General features: G+C 46.8%; 1 protein-coding gene across 3 annotated transcripts in view; it reads left to right on the forward strand.

Moving 5' to 3' along the window:
- Positions 1 to 427: 427 nt before the first annotated feature.
- The window catches only part of GALNT8 (polypeptide N-acetylgalactosaminyltransferase 8), a 51670-nt gene continuing 28154 nt past the window's right edge, over positions 428 to 23943 (forward strand). The window contains exons 1-2 of one of the 3 annotated variants that reach the window (XM_036301062.1): positions 428 to 900; positions 9524 to 9818. In XM_036301062.1, the coding sequence (XP_036156955.1) occupies positions 690 to 900; positions 9524 to 9818 (506 nt within the window). In that variant the 5' untranslated portion in view covers positions 428 to 689. The remainder of the gene's footprint in view (positions 901 to 9523; positions 9819 to 23943) is intronic. The other 2 variants (XM_036301061.1, XM_036301060.1) reach the window with 2 other exon arrangements.

Genomic DNA, 23943 nt, shown 5'->3' on the forward strand with positions numbered 1-23943 from the left:
TCTCCTTCCAGGATCTTAAAGAGAATGGTCAGCGTTCCTGAGGCAAACTCCCAGAGGGCAACAGGGTCCAGGCACAGCAACCAAATCAAAACTGTCCTGTTTTTTGTCTGTTCTCAAAATGCATTTTCCTTTCTGAGCAATGGACCCATTCGGGCCCCAAGGTGTCTCTTATCTTTTTACAGCTCTATTTTTCTCCTTGTAGCACATCCTCCAGTTTCCCAGGGTCTGTAAGAAAACTTCTTACCTATAGTTAGTAAGGTGAATACCCCTTAAACGATTGTGGCTCTATTCTTATTACAGGCCCTTCCCCACTATAAGACCTCAGTGTGCAGAGCTGTGTGCAGATAGCTAGCAGAGGGCAGGGATCAGTGAAGCAGGGCCATCGCCTGGGGCTCACCTCCACCTTAGAAAGCTCTCCTCAAGTTTGTTGACTTTGACTTCTGAGACAGTGCAAGGTGTACCCAGGGAGCCTGCCAGTCACTGGGTGGCTGCCCTGACATACTCCACACCTGACACTGCTCAGGGAGAAGCCAGGCAGCCTGTGCCAGCTTTCCAGTCGGAGAACATCTGGTTCGGCAGGCAGGGTGTCATCTCTGCACCCAGGAGACCAGGCGCGGCTGATTCTGATCCTTAGCTTCCCGAGCAGCGACACTCAGCCCCGCAGGGAGCGGCCGAGCCGGAGTAGGAGTATGATGCTCAGGAGACATCTCTGCAAAGTTCTCTGCATTGGGCTGACTCTCCTTATTGTCTACAATCTCCTCCTGGTAGTTTATACCAAGATGACTTTACAAAAGTTGATTCTGGGTGGTGTCCAAAAGGAGCTTCACTTCCCTCTGTCTGAATGGAACGAGACGGTGATAAAGAAACTTTCTCACCTGGAGTTGGAGTTGCAGCATCTGCGTAAGTTTTAACAGTCACTTGGAGGGGATTCTGTGTGTGTGCGTGCGTGCGTGCATGCGCGTGCACACATGCTCATGCACACTTGGGGATTCTTAGAAGAAAGGAGTGGGGAGAAATTTTAAAATGAGTAGGAGTTCACGTTTTCATCTCTTAGGTGCTCAATTTAGCATCTGACATTGAATTCTATGCCTTCAAATGGGCACTAAGTGTTGAGAATTAGTGGGAATCAGAGCTGTCAACAAAAGAAAACATTCAAACGTTTAAAGGATTTTTGTGAGTTTATTTGAGCCAAACTGTCAACAATTGCCAGGAAGCAGAATCTCAGTGTACTGAGATAATGCTCTGAAAAATGGTGGCTTTTCAGTTTTATAAACTTCTATCAAAGGAGGAGACGTAAGTGGGTTACATGAAATCCACTGGTGATAGAGTAGGGAAGTGGGAGAAAGCAAAGCAGCGAAACCTCTGGGTTTGGATACAAAGCGAAACGATAGATATTTGCGTCTTTTACATAGGTGGGTACAGTATAGTTAGCAGTGGACAACAGGATAATAATCACAATTTGTGGTTTCTTCCCTGGTTTCTTCCCTGAAGGGTCCAAAGAAAGGGAAGTTACAAGTTACCCTGACATTCCACAGGTATGGTATCTTAGATGCAAAAAGATAATAGGCTCAGAAAGATTGAAGTTGATCTTTGTCAGGGAAGATACTGGCCTAGGACAGGAATACCCCCTATAAACTGCTTTTTAATTAAAGGTTTTAATTTCAGACTGTGCTTTGTGGTTACTTTAGGTGTCTTAGTTTGCAAGGCCGCCATGCAGGCCTTCTCTGAGCTAGTCAGGTTAGCATGTGGGCCCTTTTCATCCACATGATGTGAGTGGTGTGTGTGTGTATGCTGGCACACACTCATGATCACAAGCACATACATGCAGGCAGGAAGAGGCTCAGACAAACACTCCCAGAGAGGCTCAGGACTCTTTCCGCACAGCCCTGACCTTGGGACTTTGTGTGGCAGGGCGGACAAACAGAGGTAACTATCTCTGAGGCTAAGGCCTCATTTCCATTTTGCCTTGAGCTGCTGTCGGGACTGATGGGTTTGTTGGAGGGCCTGAGGTGGAACCTGATGTCACACGCTGATTGAGTGGTCTAAAGCCAGTGCTTGTATCTCCCAGTGAGGCTCCTGGTCTGTGAGTGGAGATGATGAGACCGTATCTGCCAGCCTCCCAGGGCTGTGAAATCCATGCAGTGTCGCCTATTAACCTCTTCCTTTTATTGAGGCATAATTGTCCTTTAACATTATGTTAGTTCTAGGTGTACAGTGTAATGATTCAATTCTTGTACTAACTGAAATGGTCATACCCGCCACCACACATAAGAACAAATATTTTTTTCCTGTGATGAGATCCTCTAAGGTCTACTCTCTTAGCAACTTCAAGTACACAATGCAGTGCTATTAACTGTAGTCACCATGCTGTACATTAAAAGACATCTCAGGACTTACTTATTTTATAAATGAAAGTTTGTACCTTTTGACCCCTTTCACACATACCGCCTTCCCCTCTCCCCCCAACCTCTGGCAACCATCAGTCTGTTCTCTGTAACTATGAGCTTGTTTCCCCCACTTTTAGATTGACATATATGTGCAATTAAATGGTATTTGTCTTTTTCTTTCTTACTTATTTCACTTAGCATAATGCCCTTAAGTGTTATAATGTACCCTGCGAATCACAGAAGGATGCCTCAAGAAGTCGAATTAAAGAGTCACATTTATTGCAATTCGGGACTATGAGGGGGCATCTTGCTCTCCCAAATCTCATAGTGATAAGATGGCCGCAAAACCAGGTTTATATAGGCAAAAATCACAAAGGTATTGATTACATCCCAGGGTTTGGAATGAGGAACCTGGTTCGCAAAAAAGCAGTTTACCGAAGCAGAATTAAGCATGTTAATTAAAGTTTTGGGTCTCCGGATCACTGAGTTGACAGGAGCACATTATCTAGAGCTCTCAGGTCTGAGACCACTGAGTTGCCAGGAACTCATTATCTAGAGCAGCCGTGGGCAAACTACTGCCCGCGGGCCGGATCCGGCCCGTTTGAAACGAATAAAACTAAAAAAAAAAAGACCGTACCCTTTTATGTAATGATGTTTACTTTGAATTTATATTAGCTCACACAAACACTCCATCCATGCTTTTGTTCCGGCCCTCTGGTCCAGTTTAAGAACCCATTGTGGCCCTCGAGTCAAAAAGTTTGCCCATCCCTGATCTAGAGCCATCGAGGTAATTTAGAGTAATTGCGCTGTCCTGGTCTTGGGACCACTGAGCCAACTGGAACGCATTATCTGTGACCACTAAAACAATTTAGGATAATTGTGCTGTCCTGTTTCCCAGGTACAGAAGAATGTGCTTCGATAACCAGTAAGATCACAATCAGTGGGATATTCACATTACACTTATTGAATAATAAGGTATTCAATCGAGTGGGATGATTTATACAGTTCAGGAAATCAAAATAACTTTTCTATTGTTAAACAAAGCAACTAAGTACAGAAGCCAAACAGCAGGGTTAAAGTTAAACTACAGTTTCTACCTGAGATGATTGCTACCATACTTCATAAGGTCTACCACATTTTAACTCTTCACATGAATTCTGGGGCTTGCTTTTGATTCTGACTCTAACCCCTATGAATGTTATGTGTCTCAGCGTCTGACACCAGTGAGGGAAGCAGGAATGTTTACCCTGATCCCTGTCATTGCAGGGGTCAAACGCCTGCGCCCCTGAAGGGAGGTTGAATGTATGAGCAGGGAAGTGGCTGCAGAGATGCGTGGTTGTGTGCACGTGGGGGCTGGCGGTGGAGAAAGTGTCTTTTAAGATGAAAACTGAACATTGCCCAGGTTCAGGGCGAGGCAGAGGGATACGATGGAATGACAGATAGGAGGATAAAAAGTAAGGGACTAAATCAGGAAAAGAGAGAGAGAAAAACAGGACAATAGAGGACTAAAGAGATGAGGACAAAAAAGGAGCAAAGAGAAAGAGTCCAGAGCAAGGGAATGGAAGAATGTATGTGGAGACAAGACAGAAAAAAAGGAAGTGATGTGGATGGGCATAGAAAAAAGGAATCATAAAGCACCATAGCACCTTCTACATCTTCCCTCATAAGACTCTTCATATTTTATTGTGGTATAATTTTCTGGAAGGCATGTTTCATAGGGGCTGGTTTCAGGGATGTCTCATGGAGTGTCTTACCACTTAATCCCCTGTGTCTGGCACATAGAAATTAATTGGATGAGTAAATGAATGAATGAATGTGGGAAAAAGAGGACAGAGGACAGGCAGACAAGGATGGAGGGAAGAGTGATACACAGTAAGAGAGTAATGAAACAGATAAGATTGTCACTCTTGGAAGCCCTGGCTTTGAGCATGTTAACGTAAAAAACCATTGAAACCTGTAAAGAATTTTGTGAGTTTATTTGAGCCAAACTGTCGACATATGCCAGGAAGCAGAACCTCAACGAATTGAGATAATGCTCCGGAGAATGGCGGGGTTACATTTGTATTTATACATTCCAATCAAAGGAGGAACATAGGTGGGTTATGAAATTCATTGGTGATAGACTAAAGAGGAGGGATAAAGCAAAGCGGGGAAACCCCTGGGATTGGATAAAAAGTAAAATGATGGACACATACTTAGGTGGGTACAGGAACAATTAACAAGGAATCTGTGGTATCTGTCCTGGGCCCAGCACACCTGGCTGTGCCCCAGGGGCTCCATAAAAAGGGAAGTCACAAGTTACCCAGACATCCCAAGGACATGTTATCGTAGATGCAAATAGACAGATAGGCTCAGTTACGTAAAGGTTGACCTTATCAGTGAAGATATCGGCTTAGGACGTAACTGCCCACCATAACTGCTTTTAGTTAAAGTTTAATTTCAGACCATCCTTTGTGGTTACTTTAGGTCTCCGAGTTTGCAAAACTGCCATGCAGGCCTCCCCTGAGCTTGTCAGGTCAGCATGTGGCCCCTTCCGTCCACAAGCACATCCGACTGGGGTGGACATTGACTTGCAAATATGCTCAGTGTAGCATCACCAAAAGGATGCCTATGTACCTGGACAATCATTGTCATTCCTTGATAGAATACCCAGACCATGCCACCACTCGCTCACCCAACCCCAGGGCTCAGCCACCTCAGGCCTTAAAGTGGCAGGAGTTCTGTAACCGGACAATCAATGGGCCCGTGCTGCCTGTCACTAATTGAGCCAATTAAGCAGAGACAGGGTTGAGTTCTATATGAGCGTTTATTCATTATTGCCGGCAGCATGGGAGAGCAGCAGGTCATCCACAAAAATCTGCTCTGCACCCCACCATAAGCCAGCTACTTAAATTGATTAGAAGGACAAATATTACATGAGGAAATAGCCAAAGGGTATGCCAAATGGGCAGTTAACAGGTAAGCAGGCTGGAGATTTGCAAAGGCCTGCAGGCATGCAAAAGGGCTGGGGATCTTCAAAGGGTTTAATGATATGCAAGAGTGGGGGCTCTTCAAAGAGCTGGTGATTCTGGTTTCTACCAGAAAGTTGTTAATCTTTCCATGATAATAGGCAGCTCCAAATGCGGGGGATGGGCTGCATTTGCAGGTGAGCTCTGAGGTCCAGAGTGAGGCTACCAGCCAGGTTAGAATGTGCCTTCTTTAATCAGAACAAACCAATCACGGTTAACAGAGCATGGTTAATATTTCTTACAATTCTAGCTGGTTCCCCAACATTCTACTTCTGCCCATATCAGTTCTGCCTGCAGCTGGAACACATTATACCTCCACAAGTCATCTGGAGCCACTGGTGTGCTTCCCTTTCCTTCTGCAATGACCAGTTCCTCCTTTTCTTATTATTTTGGATGCTCCCCATGTTATGCCCAGATTTCAAGATCCCCCAAAGATCCACCAGGGAGCACCGAGTCTGATGCAAAAACATAGAGTCTTTATTCAAGCTAGCTTGAGCTCCCCGTCCACCACACTTGCCAACATGGTGGCAGGAGGCAGAGAGAGAGAGAGAGCTCTGTGGGGCGAGGGGTTTTATAGGGGGGTTGGAGTAAGGGGAGGAGAGAGGACTGTGGGCCCTGCCGATTGGTCAGGTGCAAGTCGGGGTCTTGTCACACAGGATGTGGTTGTGTCTATGGCGTGCACTTCCCTTGATTATCATTGGTTAGTTTAAAGAAATCCTAGGTGTGGATTGGGCAGAGGCTAGCAGAGACTTGGGCTTCCGGGAAGAAGCTCCTTGCTGAGCACATGGCTAATGGCTGCTGCCCAAAAATGAAGGATCTGGGGCAAGATGGAGGGCGTAGCCCTCGCCCTTTCACCCCACATTCTATCCACTTTAAGATGATGCAGTGTCAGGCACTCCCTACCAGCTGAGATAAATTTCACAATGTCTTCTGGACCTTCTTTCCAGATCACAAAGGCTCTTTCCTGAAGGGCTTCCTGAAAAGAAGTCTGTTCAGTTATGCAGCATCCTGGTTGCTCTTTGCCTCCAGGAAGACTGGAGGATTTCATAACTCAATAAGGATGTTTAAACATGGATGTAAACATCATATAGTACAAAAGCAAATACACGATGATAATGATATCCCTATTGTGGAGGGTTTGATGACTTTGAAGGAATTTTTTGGAAAACTCCCCAGGGCGTCTTAAAGGCTTCTGCAGAATGGTGACATTGGGTGTGGCCCCTTTGGATCCTAGAAAGTTTCTGTATAAACTGAGAATGGTCTATTGGCACTGTATTCTTCCTGTGGACTCTGCACTTATGCCCTCAAACTGACTCTAGGGTGTCCCGGTCCAAACAATTTTCCAGTTGGCAGCAATGAGTAACAGAGGAAAATCAGATGCCCCCTCCCCCCAAAGAGGAACACAGGGGAGTTTAAAGGAACAGAGAACTCAAGGCAACCCTGTGACCCCCACATGCTTAGTAGGGAAAAGTTTGAATAAAAATACTATTCAATTTGGAATATTGTAAAATTTCTGCTCTCACTTTGTCTACCTGAGCAAATATGCAAATATGCAGGGTATTCACATGAGCCTTCTTTGAAAGACACTCCATTTATATTTATTTGTTCTTTCTGAGTTTTCTTTGACCCTCTTATTTATTTATTTATTTATTTATTTATTTATTTATTTATTTATGTATTTATTTATTTTGCCTTAAGCACGTCTGTAATTGATTCTCTTTTTTTCTTGGGCAGGGTTTTGCTACCTTTCAAACATGTCCTCCTCCCACTTGCGGACTTTCCTGCTTTCCTTTAAGGCAGCAGTTCTCAACCTGTGGGTCGCGACCCCTTTGGGGGTCGAACGACCCTTTCACAGGGGTTGCCTAAGACCATCAGAAAACACATATATAATTACATATTGTTTTTGTGATTAATCACTATGCTTTAATTATGTTCAATTTGTAACAATGAAATTGGGGGTCACCACAACATGAGGAACTGTATTAAAGGGTATTTAACTGTATTAAAGGTTGAGAACCACTGCTTTAAGGGGCTGTATATGCAGCTGAAATCCAGCCCCTGTTCTGCTCACAAAGCCATGCGCTGTGCCTGGGGCTGCATCTGCCCAGAGGCAGTTTACACGGTGAGATGTGCCCTGGCTGAGCTGGTAATCCCTGAGCTGCAACTATCAAAAAAAAAATAAAAAGGGGGGGGGGGGTGATTCTTTCAACTTGCAAGAAGATATACTACATGGGCTAGAGGTGACCCTATCAGTCTGGTAGGAATGTAGTACAGGTTTGAGGGAAGATTAGTGGGAGCTAAGAGGGTCCCCATGGTGGAGTATCTCGGTGACCACTTTGGGATTTGATGCTGAGGAGTGTCATTGTCAGTGTTGGACTTGGGAACAATTAATGGGCTCTAGGTTTGGTCCGATCTCAGAAAGGAGAGTCAGACAGCTATGGTGATAGCTCTTTACCTTATTATGTAAACCTGGCTGCCCTCTAGCATTTCTTCTGTTGACCTCCCTGTCAGGTTTCCTCACTCATTACAGACTTTGCAATGGATCCTGGTTCAGTCTTTGGCTCTGCCCCAAATCCTGCTATCACCCTGGGCCCCTGCAATGTCCTGTGGATGACCCATTCAACAGCTCTGCCTTCCCATCTATGCAGTCCATTACCTCCATCCCACCTCATATTTCTATGGTATATGTTGGACTTTGTCATCATCCAGAACTGCTCACCTGTGAAATGACAAATTCAAGCTGTCCGTTGCTGATCACAACTTCATGACTGCAGCATATCCCCTCAGTTGTTCTCTGTAACAGTACCCTTTCTCCGGCTTTGCCACAATCCACAACTCCGTTGCACACTTGTTCTATTGCACTCTTCTAAGGACCCCCCAACATTGTGTGAAATCAATTGCCCGTCTTTGCTGTGCCTTCACCCAAGTGCTGAGCACTGCTGGAAGAATTCCCATAACTGAGCCACTTCACACTCATGGCCCTGCCTCAGCCAGCCCTCTACTAGGCCCTCAGTGCTCTGTTTCACGAATAAATTCTCACTCCCATTTCTTAGCATAACAATTTAAAAAGTTTTCCACTCTTCTCAATATCCTTCCCCACCTCTCCCCCACCCCCAAGTAGAAGAAACAGAAAAACCAGAGAAAAGAAAATAGCCACGCTTTATTGTGTGCCGGGCTCTGTCATAAGCACTTCACAGGTATTAAGCCCCATAGTTACCACCGCAATGCTCTGAGGTACTTGGTAAACCTATGGCACCAAGAAGAGAAAGCCCCTGGCCAAGGTCACACAGGTAGGAAGGAGTAGCCACTGATAGTGTAGTGCAGTGCTTCTCACATTTTATTGTATAAAATAATTACTCATTGATTTTGTTAAAAGTGCTGATTCTGGCCCTAACCAGTTTGGCTCAGTGGATAGAGCGTCAGCCTGCAGACTGAAGGGTCCCAGGTTCTATTCCGGTTGAGGGCACGTACCTTGGAGCCTGCAGCTCCTCTCTGACCTGGGCCCTGGGTCAGAGGGCCTAGGTCAGCAGCCCTCTACTGGGCCCTCAGTGCTCTGAGGGCTCGTGCAGAAAGCAACAAATTGACATGTTTCACATTGATATTTCTCTCTGTCTTTCCTTCTCTCTTCCACTCTTTCTAAAATCAATGAAAAAATGTCCTCAGATGAGGATTAAAAAAAAAAGTGCTGATTCTGGCATCTTTCCCTACCCCTGTCTGACCCTGAGATTCTGATTTAGTTGATTTGGGGATAAGCCTGTAGATCTGCATTTTAAAATAATCCAACAGATGATTCTGATGCAAGTGGTTCTCAGGCCTTATTCTGAAAAAGGTTCGCTATGGTCAATATATTTCTCAGATGACAGTTACTGGAGGAACTGTGAAGGCTTGGGACTCAGGATAGACAAGTTCTGATGGAGCTGAAAGGAGAGGTGTGTTCCAGTGCACGCCTCGCCAGGACAGGTTGGCACGGCTCTGACAAGTTCCTTGACATATCGCATCCTCTGAGATAAGAGCTGGTCAATTTCAGAATTTGGAGAGGAAGACATTGTAGTGAAATTTGAATGCAAAGCAGTGTCCAGGTAGCTAAGGATTCGCTGAAATGTTTTCTCCCTTGCCCTTCATTTGCAGAAGAAAATATGAAATTGGCTATGAAGCAACAAGAAAATGTGGACAAAACACTGAAGAGGATGAGAGATGAACAACCTGTTCAAAAGGCAGTGGAAGCCAAGGCAAGCGAGACAAAGAAACACAGACCCAGAGAGAAACTCTTTCCAGACTCACCACTTTTCAAGCAATGGGGTGAGGATCTTTCTGAGGCCCAGCAGAAAAGGGCCCAGGACCTCTTCCAGAAGTTTGGTTACAATGTTTACCTCAGTAACCTGCTGCCCCTGAACCGGTCCATCCCAGACACGCGGCATTCCAGGTAGGATGTACAAGGTTGGGCTTCATAGGAACCTCACTTTAATTTGGGGGGATGAACTTTGGGAGCAGTGAAAAGTCAAGGATGGAAAGAGGATTGGAGGAGTGGAAAATTGGTGGGGCAGGGTTCAAGGCATAGAAAGTTCTAGCAGGCTGCCTGAGCAGACTTCTTGTTGTTTTTAATTTATTTTTCAATTAGTTTACATTAATTTACATTACATTGTACTAGAGGCCCTGTGCACAAAATTCGTGCACAGGGGTGGGTCCCTCAGCCCAGCCTGTACCTGCTCCAATTTGGAACCCCTCAGGGGATGTCAGACTGCCAGTTTAGGCCCGATTTCTGTGGAATCGGGCCTAAGCTGGCAGTCGGATATCCCTTTTGCAATCCCAGACCGCTGGCTCCTAACCGCTCCCCTGCCTGCTTGCCTGATCATCCCTAACCTCTCTTCCTGCCAGCCTGATTGCCCCTAACTGCCCTCCCTTGGTGGCCTGATTGCCCTAAACCACCTCTGCCTTGGCCCCCACCAGCGAGGCTTTGTCCAGAAGGATGTCCAGTCTGATTAGCATATTACCCCTTTATTAGTATAGATTAGTTTCAGGTATACAATATAGTGGTTAGACAATCATATACTGTACGAAGTGGTCCCCTGATATTTCCAGTACCCACCTAGCAACATACATACATAGTTATTACAATGTTATTGGCTATTTCCCCTATGCTGTAATTTACATCCCTGTGACTATTTTGTAACTACCAATTTGTACTTAATCCTTTAACCTTTTTCTTCTAGTCTTGCAAATCCTCTTCCTTCTAGCAACCAGCATTCTATTCCCTGTATCTATAAGTTTATTACTGTTTTGCCTGTTTACTTATTTTGTTCTTTAGATTCCACATCTAAGTGAAATCATATGGGATTTGTCTTTCTCTGACTGACTTATTTCATTTACCATAATATTCTCCAGGTCCATCCATGCTGTCACAAATGGTAAGATTGAATTATTGCTTATGGCCAAGTAACATTCATATCCTATCTAATAATAGACAATCATGGCAATTAACCGTACCTCCGACACGCTTCCCATTGTCTAATTAGGGTGATATGCAAATTAACTGCCAACCAAGATGGCGGCCGGCAGCCAGACAGCTGAAGCGAACAGGAGGTTTGCTTGCTCCAGTGAAGGAGGAAGCCAAGGTTCCCTGCCTGCAGCTGCTGGGCTCTGAGCTTGCATTCTAAGAAACAATGTTGCAATTATAGAAGCCAAAGAAACCAGATACCTGCTTTCAGCAGCCTAGGCCTTAAGCTGGAGCCAAGCCTCAGAGCTAAAGCCGGCTCTCAGCTCCAGTGACAGCCATAGAGGGTAAATAAATCCCAGAATAAAAAAACAGAAAAAAAGGAGAGGTTGGGAGCTTCAGTCACCCACCAGCCTGAAAACAGCCCTCAGCCCCTCACCCAGACTGGCCAGGCACCCCAGTGGGGACCCCCACCCTGAAGGGGGTGTGACCAGCTGCAAACAGCCATCATCCCCTCATCCAGGCTGGCCAGGCACCCAAGTGGGACCCCCACCCTGATCTGAGACACCCTTCAGGGCAAACCAGCCAGCCCCTCCCATGCACCAGGCCTCTATCCTATATGGTTAAAGGGTAATATGCAAACTGACCCTAACAGCAGAAAGACTGGGAATGACTGGTCACTATGACACACACTGACCACCAGGGGGCAGACGCTCAATGCAGGAGCTGCCCTCTGGTGGTCAGGGCACTCTCACCTGGGAGGAGCTCTGCTCAGCCACAAGCCAGGCTGATGGCTGCCAGTAGAGCGGTGGTGGTGGGAGCCTCTCCTGTGTCCTCAGCAGCGCTAAGGATGTCTGACTGCATCTTAGGCCTGCTCCCCGCTGGCAAGTGGACATCCCCCGAGGGCTGCCGGGCTGCCAGAGGGATGTCTGATTGCTATCTTAGGCCCAATCCCCCGGGGAGTAGGCCTAAGCCAGCAGGTGGTCATCCCCTGATGGGTCCCAGACTGCAAGAGGGCACAGGCAGGGCTGATTTTTGTGCACCGGGCCTCTAGTATATATATATATATTTTTGTGCACTCGGGGAGGAGGGGGGTCCCTCAGCCCTGCCTGTTCCCTCTCCCAGTCTGGGACCCCTTGGGAGATAATGACCTGCTGGCTTAGGCCTGCTCCCGGGTGGCAGAGGGCAGGCTCAATCCCTAGGTGCAGCCCCTGGTCGGCTCAGAGCAGGGCTGATTGGGGAATTGGGGCGCCGAGAGCACAGAGCAGGGCAGATTGGGAGGTTGTGATGCCACCCTCAGTCATGCTCAGGGTAGGGCCGATTGGGGGGTTGGGGCACCGCCCCCTGTCACACTCAAAGCAGGGTCGATGGGGAGGTTGCGGCGCCACCCCCTGTCACGCACAGAGCAGGGCCTATCAGGGGGTTGAGGAGCTCCCCCCTGTCACTCACAGAGTAGGGCCGATAGGGGAGTTGGGGCACCGCCCCCTGTCATACACAGAGCAGGGCGAATGAGGGGGTTGGGGCGCCCCACCCTGTCACACTCAGGGCAGGGCCAATGGGGAGGTTATGGCTCTACCCCGTTACACACAGAGCAGGGCCCATGGGGGGCGGTTGGGGCATCACCCTCTATCACCCACAGAGCAGGGCAGATCAGGGGGTTGGGGCGCCACCACTGTCACACTCAGGGAAGGGCCGATGGGGAGGTTATGGCTCTACGCCATCACACACAGAGCAGGGCCCGTGGTGGGGGGTTGGGGCGCTGCACCCTGTCACACACAGAGCAGGGCCAATCAGGGGGTTGGGGCACAGCAGCCTGTCACACACAGAGCCGCAGGGCAATCAGGGGGTTGGGGAGCTCCCTCCTATCAGGCACAGAGCAGGGCTCATCAGGGGGTTTGGGCGCTGCCCCCTGTCACGCTGATCCCGGTGCCGGGAGGCCTCTTGGCTCCACTGATCCCGGTGCTGGGAGGCATATTACCCTTTTACTATATAGAATAGAGGCCTGGTGCACGGTGGGGGCCGGAGGGTTTGCCCTGAAGGGTTTCCTGGATCAGGGTGGGGGTCCCTTCTGGGGTACCTGGCCAGCCTGGATGAGGGGATGATGGCTGGTTGCAGCTGGTCACACCCCCTTCAGGGTGGAGGGGGGGGTGCCTGGCCAGTCTGGGTGAGGGGCTGAGGGCTGTTTTCAGGCTGGTGGGTGACTGAATCTCCCAATTGCTCCTTTTTTTCTTCTTCTTCTTTTTTTTTATTCTGGGCCAGCTTTAGCTCTGAGGCTTGGCTCCAGCTCTTAGGCCTCGGCTGCTGAAAGCAGGTATCTGGTTTCTTTGGGTTCTATAATCGAAACACTGTTTCAACTGCAGCTCTGAGATCCCGGCTGGCTGAAAGCAGGTTTCTGGGGTTTTGTTTAGCTTCTATATCTTCTATATTTGTAACAATGTTTCAAACTGCAAGCTCAGAGGCCGCCAGCGGCAGGCGGGGAACGCAAGCCTCATGTTCACTTCACGCTGCCTGGCTGCCAGCCGCCATCTTGGCTGGCAGTTAATTTGCATATTGCCCTGATTAGCCAATGGGAAGGGTAGCGGACATACGGCTAATTACCATGTTTCTTTTTTATTAGATAGGATACACACACACACACACACACACACATACACACACACACACACTAGTGGCCTGGTGCACGAATTCGTGCACAGGTTGGGTCTGGCTGGCCTGCACCAATGGGGGCCAATCAGACCAGGCCGTCAGGGGAGAGGGGATGTGAGAGGTTGGCCAGCTGGCTCCTTCCCCAATCAGGGTGGTGGGGGCCGATCGGGGGTGGGCCTGTGTGGGGGAGGGGCCACCAGTGGTTGGCTGGCCCTGCCCCCGATCTGGGTGGGGGGGGCGATTGGGGGCCAGACTGGTGAGGGGGAGGGGCCAAGGGATGTTGGCCCACCAGCCCCACCCTGATCCGGCCAGGACTTGCCCGGGGGTGGGGAAGGGCCGACCCCCGATTGGGCCGGTTGGCTGGCTGCAGTGCGCGTCATAGCAACTGGTCATTCCAGTCATTTGGGTCGTTCTGATCACTTGGTATATAGATAGATACCACCTCTTTTTTATTCATTTGTCTCTTGTTGGGCAGTTGGGTTGCTTCCATATCTTGGCTATCATAGGTAACACTACAATGAACATAGGAGTGCATAAAGTCTTTCAAACAGGTGTTTTAAGTTTTGAATATATACCCAGAAGTAGAATCGCTGGGTCATAAGACATTCATTTTTAACATTTTTGAGGACCCTCCATACTGTCTTCCATAGTTCTGTACCAATTTGTATTCCCAGCAACAGTGAACGAGGGGTCCCCTTTCTCCACATCCTCACCAACAACTTGTTTGTTGATGTATTGATGACACCCTTTCTGACAGGCTAGGTGTTATGCCACTGTAGTTTGTTTAATTATTTGTGTATAAATTTTTTCAACTATAGTTTACATTGAATACCATTCTGAACCAGTTTCAGATATACAGAAATGAGTGGCTAAAAAAACCATGCATTCTTCATTGTGGTTTTAATTTTCATTTCTCTGATGATTAGTAACACTAAACATCTTTTCATATGTCCATTGGCCATTTGTGTGTTCCCTTTGGAGAAGCGTTTATCCAGGTCCTTTGTCCATTTTTAAATTGGATTGCTTGTTTTTTGTTGTGTTGAGTTGAATGAGTTCTTCATAAATTTTGGATATTAACCCCTTATCAGATATATCATTGGTGAATATGTTCTCCCATTCAGTAGGTTGTCTTTTTTTGTTGATGGTTTCCTTTGCTGTGCAAAAAATTTCAGTTTGAAGTAGTCCCATTTGTTTACTTTTTCTTTTGTTTCCATTGCCTGAGTTGATATATCAGAAAAAATTTTGTTATGAGAAATGTCAGAGATTTTACAGCCTATGTTTTCTTCTAGGATTTTTATGGTTTCAAGTCTTACATTTGTCTTTAATCCATGTTGAGTTTATTCTTGTATATGGTGCAAGATGGTGGTTTAGTTTCATTTTTTTCTTGTATCTGTCCAATTCTCCCAGCACCATTTATTGAGAAGATTGTCTTGACCCCATTTTATATTTTTGCCTTCTTTGTCAAATATTAATTCACCATATAGGCATGGGTTTATTTCTGGTCTCTCTATTCTGTGTGTTTTTTTAAAATTTATTTCTTTATTTAAAAAAAAATATTTATTGTTGAGAGTATTACAGATGTCCCTCTTTATCACCTCATTGTTCCCCCTCCACACAGTTCCTGCCTCGCCCAAGTCCAGGAACATGGGAAATCTTTCCATTTATTTAGTTATTTTAAAATTTCTTTGAATGCTTTAGGTTTTCGGGGCTTTTAAAAAAATTTTATTTTTATTGATTTCAAAGAGGAAGGTAGAGAGAGAGAGAGATAGACACATCAATGATGAGAGAGAATCATTGATTGACCGCCTGCTGCATGCCCCACAACCTTGGTTGTAGGCTCGATCCCTGGCCTTGGTTGGGCGAGTGTGGAAGGCAACCAATCGATGTGCCTCTCTCACATTGATGTTTATCTCTCTCTCTCCTCCCTTCCCTTCATTCTCTCTAAAAGAAAACCCCCCAAAAAACAATGGCATGGCTGGTATGGCTCAGTGGTTTAGCATCGACTTATGAACCAGAAGGACATGGTTTGATTCCCAGTTATGGCATATGCCAGGGTTTTGAGCTCAATCCCCAGTGTGGGGCATGCAGGAAGCAGCTGATCAATGATTCTCTCTCATCATTGATGTTTCCATCTCTCTCTCCCTCTCCCTTCCTCTCTGAAATCAATACAAATATATTTTTAAAAATTATCAATGGAAAAGATATCCTCAGGTGAGGATTAAAAAAAATCTATTTGATCTTGATGTAGAATTGTTTCTATATATTACTGGATATCGTTTACTAGTATTTTGTTGAAGAGTTGTGGGTCGCTATTCATAAGATATATTGATTTGTAGTTTTTTTCCCCCCTTTTTTTCTTTTTGTTTGGTTTTGTATCTGAGTAATACTGGCTTCATAGAATGAGTTGTAAAGTGCTTTTTCCTCTTCTTGTGAAGGATTGGTATTAATTCTTCTTTAAATACCTGGTAGAATTTACCAGCGAAGCCTTATGTGTCTGGGTTTGTTTGGTTTTTTTTGTAGGTAAAATTTGATTACTAATTCAGTCTCTTTGATGTAGATCTATACAAATTTCTATTTATTCTGGAGTCAATTTTAATATGTGTCTTTCTAGGAATTTTTCCATTTCATCTAAGTTTTCTAATTTGTTGGCAAATAATTATTTATAGTGTACTCATAAAATCTTTTTTATTTCTGTAAGGTTATTAATGCTATCCCATTTTTATTCCTGTATTTGGTGATTTGAGTATTCTTTATTATTTCTTGGTTAGTATAACTAAGTTTATAAATTCTGTTGATGTTTGTAAAGAACCAACTTTTTACTGACTTTCTCTACTATTATATCTAGTCTCTATTTTATGTACTCCTACTCTTATCTTTATTATATTCTTTCTTCTTTTTGCTCTTTCTTTTCTATTTTCTTAAGGTGTAAGGCTAGATTATTAATTTGAGATCTTTCTTTTTTTAAATATAGTGTTTACAACTTTAAATTTCCTTCACAGCTCTTTTTTAGCTGGATCACCTAAGTTTTGATATATTGTATTTTGGTTTTCAGTCATCTTAATGTATTTTCTAATTCCCCTTGTGATGTTTTTCTTTGACTTAATGGTTATTTAGGAATGTGCTGTTCAATTTACGCATATTTGTAAATTTTTCTTTTTTTTCTGTTTTTATCTCTAATGTCATTCTATTGTGATCAGAGAATCACACTTTGTATGAATTTAATCTTTTAAAATTTGCAGAGACTTATTTTATGCCTTAGCATATGTCTCTCTGGGGTATGTTGCATGCGCAGTTTAAAATATACTACTGTTGCCCTGCTGGTGTTGAGCATGGGCTCTGAATCATGAGGTCACAGTTTGATTCCTCATCAGGGCACATGGTTTTGGGCTTGATCCCAGGTGAGGGGCATGCAGGAGGCAGCCCATCTATGTTTCTCTCTATCTCTCTCCCTTCATCTCTCTAAAATCAATAAAAATATATTTAAAATATGCCCTAACTAGTTTGGCTCAGTGGATAGAGCATCAACCTGTGGACTGAAAGGTCCCAGGTTCGATTCCAGTCAAGGGCATGTACCTTGGTTGCAGGCACATCCCCCGTAGGAGGTGTGCAGGAGGCAGCTGATCAATGTTTCTCTCCCATCAATGTTTCTAACTCTCTATCCCTCTCCCTTCTTCTCTGTAAAAAATCAATAAAATATAAGGGTGTCCTAAAATTCACGCAAAAAGTAATTTTGATATAAAACACAGGTTTATAATTAAAAATTGTAAATTTTTAATTGATTCATAAAGTATACAGTATAGGGTTATGTATGGAATAGCATATCAGGTAAATGGCCTCCACAGCTTTGCTGGCACATACACACTCTTTTGTTGAAATTTTCCACGACCGAGGGTCCCTAGGCCTAGACTGTGATCAGAGCCATCTTCCACCCACTTGCCAGTCCCTAGTCCAGCCCCGCTGTTGCCACTCACCATGGTTACTCGTTTGCCATCCAGCGATCAAAAGAACAGCCCACTCTGCCTTAGGTGCCTTGTGCCAGCAAAGGGCACCCTGGCCATCGGCTCCCTTTAAAGAAGTAAAATAAATGCCCTCTCTCTGCACCTGTCTCTTCTATCCCCTGTGAATCCTTTCACAGCCAGCATCACCACCAAAACCCTAACAATGATGTGGGAAATTCAACGAGGAAGGGCTATGCCTGTGGGAGGAGGTGCAGGGAATCAGGGCTACCCCTTGCTCCTGCCCCGCCCTACCTCCCCCTTCCTCCTTCTTTCCCACCCTCCCTCCCTTTGTCCCTACACTGGCCCAGCCACCTGAATGGGCCCCTCCACTATCGTGGAACCTAAGCTCAGGCTCTGGCCCCACCCATCCCACAGGGAGGAGCATGTGCAGTTTCTTGCAGACCTGGAAGCTGCTGTGGAGTAGGGAGGTGGCGGATTCTTCCTGAGGAGGGTGTTTGTGCTTTAAAGCTGATGTTCTCTGTCCATTTACCAGCAGTGAAGGCTGAGGGTCGCTGCAGGTGCTAAAGTTGTCGAAGCTCCCACTCTGGAGCCTCTCACAGCAGTGAGTCCGCATCCCGGGAGGCTGCTCAGTGGAGGCGCCACGTTCCTTTTGGAAGAAACTGAGGATCAATCGGAGCCTGCGGGCTGCGGGGAAGGACCAAGAGGTCTGCCTTTTGCCTGCTCGCCAGTCCCAGTCTGCCTTGCGGCCACCCAGCCCAATTCCCCATGGTTCCCCATCCAGTGATCAGAGCCTGCGGGCTGGGGGGAGGGACTGAGAGGTGGTCAATGAACCTCCCAGTTTGCTCATGACTGGTCAATGGGTCATTCCGGTCGTTACACCACTAAGGTTGCTAGCCTTTTATTATATAGGATTCCCTATAGCTGTACTTTACATCCCTGTGGCTAATTTTAAAACGTTTTCCTCTCATTGTTCCTAGCTCAGTGAATGGGTCATCGTTTAAGTAATAATTATAACAAGAGAAAGAACCATCAAATTAGAAATAATAGCAGGTAACATTTATTGAATGCTTTTTAAATTCTGAGCAATTTAACCACATTGCATTTGACCCTCATGATAATACTATTGTGAGATAAGAGAAAATATACAGTGGGGCCTTGACTTACGAGTGTCCCGACTAACGAGTTTTTCCGTCTCTTGGCCAATTTTTTTGCTTTGAGTTGTGAGCTAAAATTCGGGTTATGAGCCAGCTTCAGATACCCCACCGCTAGTTGGTGCAGTGAACGTCACAGTGAACGCCACAACATCAGCCCAGCATCACGTGTCTCACTCGTTCACTTTAAGATTTGACATACGAGTAATTTGAGTTACGAGCTCCATCACGGAACGAATTAAACTCATAAGTCAAGGCCCCACTGTATATCGATCTCTGCCTGGGTTCCTGACACAGAGCTCCCCAAACCCTTGTAAATTCCTAAGTAAGATCACAAGCATCTTTTGTTCTATTGAGGCACTTCAGATGGGCTACTGGATAAGGGCTGGTCACCAGAAAGACCAAGCCATTCCATTACCAGGAGCCTGGAATTTTCCATTTTATCCCCACATCTTTCAGAGAAGGGAGTGGGGCTGGGAAAGGAGTTAATAATTGATCATGCCAATGAGGAAGCCTCCATAAAAATCCCCGTAGTAGAGGGTTTGGAAAGCTTCCAGGTTGGCAAACACCTCCACACCAGGAGAGTGATGTACCTCACCTCCACGGAGCGAGGTTCTGCACTGGGGACCCTCAGACCTGGCCTGGGTATCTCTTCACTGGCTGTTCAGCCATGTACTGTATCATATCCTTTCATAAATCTGCCAATGGAAGAGTTTTCCCTGAGTTCTGTGAGCTGCTCTAGCAAATGACTCAAACCTGAAGAGAGGGTCATGAGAACATCCGGTTCATAGCCAAGTCTGACAGAAGTCATGGGTAACTCGATGTGGGGAAGAACAAACTTTCCTCTACTAAGGTTGTTCTGGCCGCTCTAATAAGCACATAGACATGAGGCAAATTAGTCAGAGAAAAGAACCCAATTTAATACATGCATATGTGCCCTAGCTGGTTTGGCTCAGTGGATAGCACCTGCGGACTCAAGGGTCCCAGGTTTGATTCCTGTCAAAGGCACATGCATGGGTTGTGGGCTCGATCCCCAGTAGGGGGCATGCAAGAGGCAGCCGGTCAATGATTCTCTCTCATCATTGATGTTTCTCTCTCTCCCCCTCTCCCTTTTTCTCTGAAATCAATAAAAATACTTTAAAAAACAACAACACATGCATTTGTGAGAGAGCCAGAGACCCCACATGCAGGAGAGGTTCAGAGAGAGAAAGGGAGACTGAGGTATACATGACATCCTGAGCTAGGGAGAGGTAAGGTGCCTTGGAGATTCAAAGGGTCATTGCAGAATGATAAGAAGAGCAGATGCTCAGTAAATAGAAGTTTGTCCTGTATTATGGGCAAGGCCCCTAGTTAAGTTTTCCTAGGTAGCTAAGGGAGGGGCAGAAGTTTCTCTTGAGCCTGCAGCTAAAGTTGCCTTTAGCTCAAAACAATCTGCATACCCCAGAGGCACATCTTGGAGTGATTCTTTCTGAACCCACACCTGGGGGCCCACTACTTACTATTGGCATCTGAACTGGAGTGGGGCAGTTGTGGGACTGAGCCTTTAACCTGTGGGATCTGATGCTGTCTCCAGGTAAATACTGTCTGAATTCTATCTGAATTTATACTGTCAGAATTGTAGGACACCCAGCTGGGGTCACAGAGAATTGCTTGGCACAGGAAAAACTCTCACACATTTGGTTACCAGAAATGTCAAGTGAAATGTTCTGTGGAGTAATAATGTAAGTAATGAAGGAAACACGTAGTAGGGACAAACTAGGTTTTTCCCTAAATGGTGGGAAAGTGGTAAGATTCTTTTTTTATACAACTACTAGAGACTTGGTGTGTGAAATTTGTGCACTGTGTGTGTGTGTGTGGGGTGGGGGGGGGGTGGGGGGTGTCCCTCAGTTCAGCTTACACCCTCTTACATTCCAGGACCCCTCACTCCTTACCGCCTGTCTGCTCGCTGTTCCTTACCACTCGTCTCACTGCTCCTTTAAGCTGCCACGGAGGTGGAGAGGCTCCCGCCACTGCTGCTGCACTCACCAGCTGTGAGCTCAGCTGCTGGCTAAGCAGCATTCCCCCTGTGGGAGTGCACTGACCACCAGGGGACAGCCCCTGCATTGAGCATCTGCCCCCTGGTGGTCAGTGTGCATCATAGCAACCAGTTGTTCTGGTCCTTCCGATGTAATGGTTGCTTAGGCTTTTATTATATAGAACTAGAGGCCCGGTGCACAAAAATTTGTGCACTCGGGGGGGGGGGGGTCCCTCAGCCCGGCCTGTGCCCTCTTGCAGTCTGGGACCCCTTGGGAGATAATGACCTGCTGGCTTAGGCCTGCTCCCGGGTGGCAGAGGGCAGGCCCAATCCCTAGGTGCAGCCCCTGGTCGGGCTCAGAGCAGGGCCAATTGGGGAGTTGGAGCACCGCCCCCTGTCATGCACAGAGCAGGGCGGATTGGGAGGTTGCGATGCCACCCTCAGTCACGCTCAGGGTAGGGCTGATTGGGGGGTTGGGGCACCGCCCCCTGTCACACTCAAGGCAGGGTTGATGGGGAGGTTGTGGCGCCACCCCCTGTCACGCACAGAGCAGGGCCAATCAGGGGGTTGGGGCGCTGCCCCCTGTCACCCACAGAGCAGGGCCCATCAGGGGGTTGAGGAGCTCCCCCCTGTCACTCACAGAGTAGGGCCAATAGGGGAATTGGCACACCGCCCCCTGTCACACACAGAGCAGGGCGGACCAGGGGGTTGGGGCGCTGCCCTCTATCACCCACAGAGCAGGGCCGCTCAGGGGGTTGGGGCGCCTTCCCCTGTCACGAACAGAGCAGGGTGGATAGGGAGGTTGTGGCCCCACCCCCTGTCACACACAGAGCCACAGGGCGATCAGGGGTGGGCGCTGCCCCCTGTCACGCTGATCCCGGTGCCGGGAGGCATATTACCCTTTTACTATATAGAATAGAGGCCTGGTGCATGGGTGGGGGCTGTCTGGTTTGCCCTGAAGGGTGTCCTGGATCAGGTTGGGGGTCCCCACTGGGGTGCCTGGCCAGCCTGGATGAGGGGATGATGGCAGTTTGCAGCTGGTCACACACCCTTCAGGATGGGGGTCCCCACTGGGGTGCCTGGCCAGTCTGGGTGAGGGGCTGAGGGCTGTTTTCAGGCTGGGACTGAAGCTCCCAACTGCTCCTTTTTTTCTTTTTCTTTTTATTCTGGGCCAGCTTTAGCTCTGAGGCTCCAGCTCTTAGGCCTCGGCTCCTGAAAGCAGGTATCTGGTTTGTTTCGGTTCTCGAAACTCTGTATCATCTCCAGCTCTGAGATACCAGCCAGCTGAAAGCTGGTTTCTGGAGTTTTGTTTAGCATCTGTATTTGTTACAATGTTTGAAACTGCAGGCTCAGAGGCCTGCAGCGGCAGGCAGGAATGTTGGAGTCCTCCATCACTGAAGCAAGCAAGCCTCATGTTAGTTTCAAGCTGCCTGGCTGCCGGCCGCCATCCTGGCTGACAGTTAATTTGCATATTGCCCTGATTAGCCAATGGGAAGGGTAGCGGTCGTACGCCAATTACCATGTTTCTCTTTTATTAGTGTAGACTAGAGGCCTGGTGCATGAAATTCATGCACAGGGGAGGTCCACTCAGCCCAGCCTTCACCCTCTCCAATCTGGTATCCCTTGGGGGATGTCTGACTGCCAGTTTAGGCCCGATGCCAGGGAATCAGGCCTAAACCGGCAGTCGGACATCCCTCTCACAATCCTGGACTGCTGGCTCCTAATCACTCACCTACCTGCCTGTCTGGTCACCCCTAACTGCCCCCACCCCTGCCGACCTGATCACCCTCACTGCCTCTGCATGCCGGCCTGATTGCCCCTAACTGCCCCCCCCCCCGCCCCCCGCCGGGCTGGTTGCTCCTAACTGCCCCCCCTTCTGGCCTGGTTACCCCTTACTGCCCCCCTTGCCAGCCTGGTTGCCCCCAACTGCCCCCTCTGCCAGCCTGGTCACACCCAACTGCCCCCCCCTGCTGGTCTGGTTGCCCCTAACTGCCTCTTCTCCCCCCCACCCCCTGCCTTCCTGGTTGCCCCACATAGCCTGCTGCTCAGTCATTTGGTCATCCCTCCCTAACCCTCCTGCCAGCCTGGTCACCCCATGCAGCCTGCTTGTTCAGTCGTTTGGTCATCCTCACTAACTTCCGTGCTGGCCTGGTCATAGGCAGCCATCTTGTGAGGGTTAATTTGAATATTACCTCTTTATTATGTAGGATAGAGGCCTGATGCACGAAATTCGTGCAAGGGGCTCGACCCTCACAGCTACAGCTTCATCTGGAAAGTCATCCCGTCCGGACAGTCATTCTGCTGTTCAGTCTAATTAGCATATTAGCTCTTTATTATATAGGATGTGTGAATATATTATTATTGTTATTACATTACCACTTTACAGATAACATACAGGAGGCATGAAAAGAGTAGGTACCTTTCCCAAGATTGTACAGCTAGAGAGTGGCAGAGCTGTGACTTGAATATGCATCTGTCTGGAAACTCTGCTCTTATTTGCTCTTATTCACTGTGCAGTTGTCTTCCCTCATACATGGTCTTGCTTTCCATGGTTTCAATTATCCATGGTCAACCATGTTCTGAAAATATTAAGTGGAAAATTTCAGAAATAAACAATTCATAGGTTTTTTTAATTGATTTTTTACAGAGAGGAAGGGAGAGGGATAGAGTTGGAAACATCAATGAGAGAGAAACATCAACCAGCTGCCTCCTGCACACCCCAAGCTGGGGATGTGCCTGCAACCAAGGTACACGCCCCTGACTGGAATCAAACCTGGGACCTCTCAGTCTGCAGGCTGCCGCTCTATCCACTGAGCCAAACCGGTTAGGGCACAATTCATAATTTTAAATTGCATGTTGTTCTGAATAGTGTGATGAATTCTTGCTCAGACTTGCTCTATCCCAACCAGGATGCTAATCATTCCTTTGTCCAGTGTATCCAAGCTCTACATACAGTCAATAACATATTCTGAGAGAAAGATCACTTTTACATAACTGTTATTATACTGTATTATTATAATTATTCTATTTTATTATTATTGTTGTTAATCTATTTCTGTGCCTAATTTATAAATTAAATTTTATCATAGGTATGTATGTCTTAAAGAAAAAAACAACAACAACCAGTTCCCCAATCGCATAATTTGTGCTAAAAGTTTATAATACTGTCAATATAAGAAACATCCAAACCTGTAGAGAATTTTTTTTGTTTTTGTTTGTGAACCAGTTTTAATAAGTCAATTTATAATGAGGGTGGGGAGCAGGGAATGAGGAGAAGTAGAAAAGAGAATATCTTGATACATAACAACATAGTGCCCCTGAAGGGATTCTTTTATTTGAGCATGTGC

The sequence above is a fragment of the Myotis myotis genome, unplaced genomic scaffold (genome assembly GCF_014108235.1).
Source record: "Myotis myotis isolate mMyoMyo1 unplaced genomic scaffold, mMyoMyo1.p scaffold_m19_p_3, whole genome shotgun sequence".
In the NCBI taxonomy this organism is placed as follows: Eukaryota; Metazoa; Chordata; class Mammalia; order Chiroptera; family Vespertilionidae; genus Myotis; species Myotis myotis.